This window comes from Camelus bactrianus, chromosome X (assembly GCF_048773025.1).
Source record: "Camelus bactrianus isolate YW-2024 breed Bactrian camel chromosome X, ASM4877302v1, whole genome shotgun sequence".
Classification (NCBI taxonomy): Eukaryota; Metazoa; Chordata; class Mammalia; order Artiodactyla; family Camelidae; genus Camelus; species Camelus bactrianus.
Genome location: NC_133575.1, coordinates 81,188,706 through 81,198,513, shown reverse-complemented (window position 1 = coordinate 81,198,513; position 9,808 = coordinate 81,188,706). Strand labels below are relative to the sequence as shown.

Here is a 9,808-nt window from a genome sequence, read left to right as displayed (position 1 = left end):
CACTCGAGGACTCCAGCGCACCAGCAGCAGTGGGGACCGGCAGAGAGCAAAGGACCCAGCAGAAGAGGCAGCAATGCCCAGCAGGCTTGGCAGGACCCAGGGGGTGGGCTCAACAGCAGAGGCCTGGCTTGGAAGCCCCCACCTCCCTGCCTATTGGCCTTGTTCCTGAGCACTGGTAGAGTGATGCCAGGGCCCTCGCCCAAGTAGCTGATGTTCTGCAGTGGGTCAGGGTTCTGTATGCCTAGGGGGGAACGACAGCCCACCCAGCACAACTCAGAGTCAACACACTTCTTCCCCACAGCAGCCCTGAAGGCAAATGTCTTCCCCATGAAAAGGTCAAGTCTTAAGCAAGTGTATCTGTAATAATTGTCAGTTTTATTCCTCTGGCTAAGATATCCAGAAGTAATTTGAAGTTTACATTTCTTTTTTATAGTTCTGTTATTAAGAGTTTATCAAGTGTTTCACTGCCCTGCAAAGGTGATTGACAAGTTCTTTTATTAGGTCTGTTTATTTTAGTTTTTTGGTGACACAAGTAATACACACACATATATATATAAAATTCTTTTTTTGGAAATTGAGAAGATGCAGATAGACAAAAAAAGAAATAAAATACAGATCACGCAGAGATTCACTATTAATCTTTTGGTGTACAATAATTCAGACTTTTTTGCATTATGACATATATAAATGTACACATAAGGTACATAGATAGATAGACAGGTATATCTATCTATATATAGCATTTGCAACGTATTGTTTTTACTTTACAATATACAATGAGCATCTTCCCATGCAAACGAAATGAAACAACACTATTAAAGAGTGAGAGTGGGTCAAAAGATGAAATGTTGGTAACAAGAGTCATATGTAAATCAAAGGAACACTGAAGGATTGTAGCAAAATCATAGCAAATATTTAGCAAGAAAACGCAGACAGAAAGAACCAATGCTGGCAATATTAATAACAAAATAGTTGAATTCAGGGGGAAAAGGCATTAAATGGGATAAGGACGGTCCCGAGAATGCCTGTGGTTAGAATGCAAAGCCCTAAATTTCTTTCTCAGACCCCTTATCTCTTCCAAACACCTTTCCATCTCATCTCCCTCTCCTGTCATTTCTTCATCCCTAAAATGCCTATAGTCTATGTCCTCTTTAAATTCCTCGAGAGACTGAAGCAGCCTTTGCCTAAAATTCCCTTCTGTTTGTTGGCGTTCAAATTCTCCATAGGGGTGTGCTTCCTCCCTCTTTGGCACGCGGCGCTTGGGCTTTCCTTCATTTTCTTTGCAGGATTTTTGCATGATATTGCTGTTTCCTGCTTAAGTTCAGGGAGAAAATATAGAGTAAGATTGCTTCGTTTCTTTTGATTCAAGATTGTCAGTTTCTCTTGGAAGCTCCATACTCGCCTGGTCTCCCACCCCTGCCACACTGGTCCAGCCCTCAGAAGTTGGAGATGCCGCCCCTTCCCCCCCCTCCACCGTTTCTCCACCTCCTCTCCCCTCCCTCTGCCACCCACCGTTTCTCCAGCAGACGAGGCTAATGGCCTCTCCGATGGGCGGGAGAAGGGGCGCAGACAAGGAGTTGAGCAGTGAGGCCGCAAATTTTACTCATCTAGGGCCCTTCCCAACTCCCACACTCAGAAGCCAGGGTCTAAGTGCCTGCCTCACACTGACCTGAGACGGTTCGGAAGAGTTTCCTCCTCTTCTTGCCTGGAGATGTCTGTGAACACAGACCCTCGGACCTGCAGACAGAAAGGAAGGGGGCGGGGAAGAGGGAGGTCTCTGTGGATCCACCAGCCCCGAAGACAAGACACACGTTATAATCTTGAATCCAGGATCCTCGTCACCGTTGTCGCCCCAGATTTCCAACCTCCCGGTTCACCTCCTGGTCCTATCCCTTCCTACTAGGTGTCTGCTCCCACCCCCCACCCCTCACCCTCAGGCCTAGTCTTTGCCAGGGCCACAGTCCCTCCCCCCCCCCGCCCCGCCCACCGCATCCCTCGCAGGCTAACACTGAATGAGAAGAACTAAAAATTATCTCTAAATTTCTCTGTCTCCACCTCAGGATTCCAGCGGTTCTCCACACACCAGCCCACACTTCATTTCCTCCAACGGAATCGAGAAAAAGAGGAGAAGGATAAAGGGAACTCTTGCCAGTCTGAGAGAACCTGATTATTTCTAAACTATCACTAAATCTCTGGGTGTCTCTCACGAGACTTCCACCTACTCCAGCCCCACCCTCCTTCAAAAAATACAATTATCTCCGAGAGTTTGCAGGGGTTTGGGGAAAGCAAGCCTGGACCTATTCCAGTCACTAGCTTCAGCCACTACCACCCCAGGGGTCCCAGCGGTTCCCTCACACCAACCTGCTGGGATTTTAAAGAATTTACGTCCTCCTTTTGGTCACAAGCACGAACGCCTGCAGGGCAGTAAGGAGCTGGTACCCAGAGGAGAAAGAAGCCCGGGAATATAAGGACTTCACGTCAGCTCCTGATCACGTGAGGATTATGTCATCCTCCAACTCTGGTCCCCACTTTCCCCTCCCACCAGCTGTGCTGCAGGAGTGGAATGGCTTTCCATCTTCCCACCCCCACCCCCCGCCCCGTACCAGGCCCTGTCACTCATGTCCATCATTGCTAATTCCAGAGGTCAAAAGTGGCCCCTTCTCCCTGTGGTTGGAATTTGCCTCTCTCTGATTGCCAGAGAAGGGTTGTGTCTTCCCATAGTCATATTAACAATTGTTACTTTTTTAGTTGTTGTGTTAGAGAGGCTTATTCATCCTCTTCTAAGCTGCAAGAACAGAAAGGTAAAATATGAAAATGAATATACATATGTATATGCATGACTGGGACATGGTGCTGTACACCAGAGATTGACACATTGTAATTGACTGCACTTCAATTAAAAAAATACTAAAACTAAAAACAAAACAAAAAGAGCAGAAAGCTGCAGTCTTCCCTCCACCCACCTTCTCCCCAGTCACTACTAGCTATCATTTTCCTTGCACTTCAGTTCTTACAACCAAATTGGCGGGGGGTGGGGGGGGAGTTAAATTTAAAAAGGGAGTAATGATTGAGATTGTGTTTTTTATTTTTCTTCTGATAATTTCCTGTTCTTTCCCATTTTTTCCATAAACATATTATATTCTTTTAATAATCAGAAATAGGATAATGATATGTACATTTGGAAAAAAGATTCAAGATAGGAGGAGAAAAAGACCCAGCCACCTGTTTCTGTTGCTGAGTCATAAAATAAATATAGACCCTCCAGGCAGACACATTTTTGGAAGTTTAAAATGTACAGGGCAACTGGGGCTACCCCTTTTGAGGTGCTCCTGGGATGTGAGGTTCTTTCATTAGGTGAGCCACTGAGTCCATAATCCTACAGCACCTTGCTCTTAGATTTTTAGATCTCAAAAGTCAATCATAAAATGTAACTAGTTCGATCTCAGTATCATGCTCTTTTATTTCCTTCAATACTCTGTTTTGATCCCATTTTTCCTCAACACTCTTATTCAGAATCAAATAGTTTTTCATTTCTCCCAGACATCACCATCCTATTTATGTTTCCTTAGACTTTATTCAGCCACACTGGGGAATTAGAAGCACTACCAGAAATGGGTCTCATTTAGTTACTTATCACACAACATTTTTGTTGCTGAGGCTTTTGGTCCTAATCTAAGTGCATTTGTTGTCGACTGGTTAGCTTGAAATATATGCAACAAAAAGAGGGATATGTTCTTAAAACTTGTTTTTGGGAAGACAATGTCTTATTATAAAGACAAACTTGCCACTAACCAGTTTGATGTAAATGGTTCCAGAAAAGACTTAAGAGGAGAAAGAGAAGAGATCTTAAAAAGAGTGGGACTAGGGGCGGAGGGGATGGCTCAGTGATAGACTGTGTGCATCATGAGGTCCTGGGTTCAACCCCCAATACCTCCATTAAAATAATAATAATAAATAAACTTAATTGCCCCCCAAAAATAATTTAAAAAGTGAGACATTGTTATCACAGTTATTAAGGAATGGTTAGTTGTGATACAGGCAAAAGGTTTGTTGGTGGGGTGGAGAGTTCCTGAATTCTCTATGAACAGCTTTGCATGCAGAGAATTAGACTTATGTTGCTGGATGTCTTTATTTTTTCAATATGAAAGTAGTCATTGTTTATTAACTGACAAGATTACAAAAATATTGGTAGATACCCTAGTTCATCCTTTGAATAAGCCTGTTTTTCTGGCCTTCCCTGTTGCCAGCATCTCCACCTTCTATAAGATTGGTGGTCTTTTTCTTCATTTTCTTCCTAACTGACAAATACCAAGTGCTCCAGCAGGTGGGGTCTCAGTAATTACCTCCAAAGGATCTCAGGAATCCTTCCAATTCCCACTCTGGCTTCACTGCCACTCCCGTAATGCAAGCGGCCATAAACTCCAGGACGACTATGACATTTCCTGGCCCCTTTGCCTTACATCTTGCCACCTTCCAATAGAATGATGATTCTAAACAACAGATATGATCATGTCACTGCCCTGCCTTATTGTACTTCATCCTACAACAATTCTGTTACATACAGACATCTTTAGTTTACCTAAACATTTCACAAAATAAGGAATCTCCACTTATAAGTAAAAGCTGGCAATAAAACACATGCAAATGTAAGCAAAGTAAGATATTGAGTTAGATATAATTTGTCTCCCTGGTATTGGCTGCAGGGACTCATAGGTGAGGACAAAGAGGCATTATGGATCATGAAAAAAAAAAAACCTCCAATAATTGGGACCTTCATAAGAGCTGACCAAAAGCCATGTAAACCAGCATAGCTACAGCAATCATCCCAGTTTCCCTTCCCCCAAATCAGTATAAGGAGACGGGTAATGGTAAGAAGTAAAGAATTATAGGAACCATTGACTCTGTGGGGACTTCAGCGTTGTTTATCATGACAACAATTACAACAACAACAGTACCTAACACTTATATAATTCTTCTCATTTACCAGACACTCTTCTAAGCACTTTTCATATACTAACTGAATTATTACTCATTACAACTCACAATACTAATATTAAGAAACTATGGAGTACAGGGATTAAGTAGCTTGCCCCAAATCACACAGTAAATAGTGGAGATATAATTTTAACCAAGATATTCTGACTCCAGGGTTGGCACATGGTGAAAGTCAATTCGATCTCTTTCTCATGGATAAAAGGAAGAGCGTAGTTCCTTCCTCTTTTCAACCAAGTGGAGGTGGAGGCTATAAGAGAATTACATACAGAGAGAGGTCTGCAAGAAGGGAGTACTGGTGTTCAGTTCCTAGTTAGATTGCTGCTTATCCTGTTGATCCATAAGACACAGCAAGGTGAAGATAGAAACACAGTATATTCCACCTTTGCTATGGCAAGGATGAGTGAAGTTTCCTGTGAGTTAGGTGCACACCAGGCTGAGTTGCTGGTTCCTTTTCCAACATGACTTCACACAAAGAGAGGGGACTCTATAAGTAAATTGGCCTAGAATTGTACAAAATATACTTTAAATAAACCAAATTATAGAAATGATGGGCAAATTGAGATCAGGGATATCCTCCTACCTTGAAGAACTAGATAACTGGACAAATATATTAAACAACTACAAATGTTTTCAGACTCTGGACAATTGGTGACACAAGGATGTGATCCCTGAGAGAAGAGAAGCAATCAAGGTGAGCCCTATGACTGCTTTGGATTTTTTTTAATTGAAGTATAGTCAGTTTACAATGTTGTGTCAATTTCTGGTGTACAGCATAATGTTTCAGTCATACATGTACATACATATGCTTTGGATTTTGACTAAAGTCATCCTATGAATGGTGGCATAGAGAGGAGGGGCAAGTTTGCCTTCCTGAGTTGACAAGACAGAGACTGGAGTTCTGGGTGGTAGAGGTGGCTGAAGTTTGTGAGGAAGAATACTAGAGATGAGGGATCAGTGTAGAAAAACATTCTCCCAAAATCTTTAAAAAGTTTCCCTTGAGCCTGTTGTTGTATATTAAGCTGCACATACATAAAGTGAAACTTCATGAAGCAGGGCAAAGAGTGACAAGTGAGTTACAAGCCACATACAAAATCATACACATATAGTATGATTACACTTATATTAAATATACATATAGGCAAATCCATAGAGACATGAAGCAAATTAATGATTTCCAAGGGCTAAAAGAGGGGAGAATTGGGAGTGAGTGCTTAAGGGGATTGGGGTTCCCTTTTGGGTTGATGAAAATATTCTGAAGCTAAATAGCTATAGTTGATAACTGTACAACACTGTAATTGTACTAAAAGACACTGAGTTCTACAATCAAAACTGGGTTAGAGGTGTGGCCAAGACAGCAGAGTAGGAAGACCTGAGCTTACCTCCTCCCACCAAAATTACAACTGTTCACAGAGCAGCCATCTACGATAACAACCTAAAGACTAGCAGAAAAGATTTTTTACAACTAAAGATTTAAAGAAGGAACCACAATGAGATAGGTAGGCAGGGCTGAGACATAATAAAGACCCACAGTCTTGGGTAAGTGACCCACGAACGGGAAGATAATCACAATTGCAGAGGTTGTCCCCAAGAAGTGAGAGGTCTAAGCCTCACATCAGGCTCCCCAGTCTGGAGGTCCTGTACCAGGAAGGCAAGACCCCAGAAAGTCTGCTTTGAAAGGCAGTAGGGCTTGCGTATGGGGAAGTTGGAGGGCTGTAGGAAACAGAAACCCTGCTCTTAAAGTGAGCACACAAAATGTGACGTGCTCCAAGTCCTAGTGCAGAAGCAGTAATTTGAACGGTTCCAGAGTCAGACCTACTTGCTGATCTTGGAGAGCCTCCCAGAGAGGCAGGAGGCAACTGGGACCCACTCTGGGGCCATCGATTCTGGCAGCAGCCATTTTGGGGAGCTTCTTCTACCACAAGGACGCTGGTGCTAGCAAGCATCATTTATTGGAATCCTCCATCTAGCCTATTAGCAACAGAGGTCTACCCACCCACCAGCAGACTGGCACCAGCCTTGGGCCCCCCAGCTCCACAGCCAGCCACCTCAAGACCCAGCCCTGCCCATGAGCAGGTTTGCAGTCACAACACGAGGCAGGGCCTAGCAGCCAACTGAGCTGGGAGCCAACCCCATCTACCAATGTACCCAGAGTGGTCTGCCCCATCACAATAGAAGAGCCCACATCACCCACATAGCGGGCACCTCTGGAGCATACAGTTCTGTTGACCAGAAGGGAGTATGGTACTGGACCCAATAGGACATCTCCTACATAAGGCTACTTCATCAAAATGAGGAAATGTAACCAACCTGCTTAATAGATAGAAATGAACACAGAGAATCAGGCAAAATGAGGAGATAGAGGAATATATTCCAAAAGGAAGAATAAGGCAAAACCCCAGAAAAAGAACTAAGCAAAGTGGAGATAAACAATCTACTTGATAAAGAGTTCAAGGAGATGGTCATAAAGCTACTCACTGAACTCAGAAGAATAGTGGATGTGCACAGTGAGAACTTCAACAAAGAACTGGAAAATATAAAGAACCAAACAGAACTGAAGAATACAATAACTGAAATACAAAATGCAGTATAAAGAATCAACAGAAGACTAGATGATACACAGGAATGGATCAGGAAACTGGAAGATGGAGTAGTAGAAATCACCCATGCTGAATAGAAAAAAGAATTTTTAAACAATGAGGATAGTTTAAGAGGCCTCTGGGACAATATCAAGTGCACTAACATTCACATTAAAGGGGTTCCATAAGGAGAAGAGAGAAGGAAAAAGACAGAGAACTTATTTGAAAAAAATAATGGCTGCAAACTTTCTTAACTTGAGGACGGAAATAGACATCCAGGTCCAGGAAGCATAGAGAGTCCCACCCAAGGTGAACCGAAAGAGGTCCAGATCAACACACATTATAATCAAACTGGCAAAATTAAAGACAGAATGAAAGGAATGAAATTCTGGCATACTACAACATAAATGAACCTTGAAGATGTTATGTTAAGTGAAATAAGCCAGGTACAAAAGGACAGATATTGTATGTTTCCATTTTCATGAGGTACCTAGAATAAGCAAATTTTTAGACATAGAAAGCAGAATAGTGGTTGGCAGAGACTGTGGGAGGGTAGGGAGGAATGGGAAGTTATTGTTTAATTGGTACAGAGTTTCAGTGTGGGAAGATGAAAAAGTTCTGAAGATGGATGGTGGTGATGGTTGCACAACTATGTACTTAATGCCATGAACTATACATTTAAAATGATTAAAGTGGTAAATTTTTTGTTATGTGTGTATTTTTATCATAATTAAAATATATATTTAAAAAATGAATCAGCAATCTTTGAATTAAAAGATATCTAAGAGACATATCAAGGATAATGTGTGTGTGTTATTGGATCTTCATTTAAACAAATGTAAATTTAAAAAAATGATATTTATTGGGCAAATGAAAACTTGAACATTGAACAGATATTTAATATTAAAAAGTTACTTTAGGTGTAGTAATATTGTGATTAAGTTTTAAAAGTTCTTATCTTTTAGAGACACATACTGAAATATTAACAGATGAAATTATATGTTGTCTGGAATTTGCTTCAAAATAATACAATAGGAAAAGAGAGGGTGGGAATAGAAAACAGACTGACCATGAACTGAAAATTATCATAGCTTAGTGGTGGGTACATGAGGTTGCATCATATTTTTCCAAATAACTTTTGAATATATTTGGAATATTCCATAAATTAAAAGTTTTTTTTTAATACTATGACAAAATTTAAAAATCTAGCCCTGTGTGCTTTGAATGATTAGGGCTGGGTCTCAGAGGAGGACACTACACTGGTGAAAGATATACTCTCTCTGAGTAGGCCAAATACCCCTTCACATGAGGCCATTTGGAGAAAGCTAAAGGAAAGGGTGAACTATCAGGCCAATAGGAGCTAGGAGATAGCAATGGCCAGGTTGGCTTGAAATAGAGAAAGCCTCGAGGAGAAAAAAGATCTTGACCTGAGCTTCAGAACATCGGCAGGACCTACGAGTAGCGTGGGAAACAGAGGAGACCCATCTGACTGGACGCAGACCCAGTATACTTACTGCTGATTACTCTGGCCTGTCTTATGCTGTTTTGTGAGTAAAAGCACACTTAGTTCTCCTTTAGACGTGCTTAAGTCTCCTGATGGTGTCTATGATCTCAAAGCAGGTTCAATGCAAGCTCTTTATGACACAAAGTCAGAAAGTCTGTGCTCCAAATTCCCCCAAGGGTTTTCTCATTTATTTCTAGGTAATAGAATCTGAATTTCTCAACCTTTCTGTGTAGAATTCAGGCATTTGCAATTAAAACACGGGTGCCCCTTGAGCCCACAAATTCATTCCTAAGTATCCATCCTAAGCAAATAATCATGATGTTCACAAAATTTTAACTATGACAAAGTTATAGTAAATATGGATGATCAAGGTCTCCACCACACTGATATTCACCCAGTTAATTTTTCTTAGACATGAAGAAAACTTTGTTTTGCACTAAATGGAGTTGAGTGTGGATGCAGTATCCCAGATGATTAACTTTACTAAAGTTTGGCTTATGATTGTTAACTTTATTGCCATCACTCCTTTTACCCAAGACTGCTAATTGTCCCCAGTGACAATTTTCCCCATCTTCCTCTAAGTAACAGAATTTCCTTTCCCAATGTTTTAGAAGAACTCTTGATCGCTCAGCTAGAAATTAACATTCCCTAGCCTCCCTTGTATCCAAATACAGTATGGTTTTTGTTAGTTCTTCGTAATGGAATATGAGCAGATGTAGAGCATCCAACTTCT

The 9,808-nt window shown here is 41.5% G+C and overlaps 1 protein-coding gene across 4 annotated transcripts; it reads right to left on the bottom strand.

The window, feature by feature from the left end:
* Positions 1-351: 351 nt before the first annotated feature.
* TCEAL7 (transcription elongation factor A like 7) lies at positions 352-2,483 on the bottom strand. 4 transcript variants are annotated; one of them, XM_010963654.3, is made up of 3 exons: positions 2,362-2,483; positions 1,670-1,737; positions 352-1,314 (listed from the first exon to the last, which is right to left on the bottom strand). In XM_010963654.3, exon 3 carries the CDS (start codon positions 1,295-1,297, stop codon positions 995-997), a length of 303 nt encoding a protein of 100 aa, XP_010961956.1. In that variant the 5' UTR covers positions 1,298-1,314; positions 1,670-1,737; positions 2,362-2,483; the 3' UTR covers positions 352-994. The 4 variants fall into 4 exon arrangements, with proteins under 4 accessions (XP_010961956.1, XP_045379103.1, XP_045379105.1 ...); XM_045523147.2 differs by having other exon boundaries at positions 352-1,311; XM_045523149.2 differs by having other exon boundaries at positions 1,670-1,777; positions 2,362-2,476.
* Positions 2,484-9,808: the final 7,325 nt, after the last annotated feature.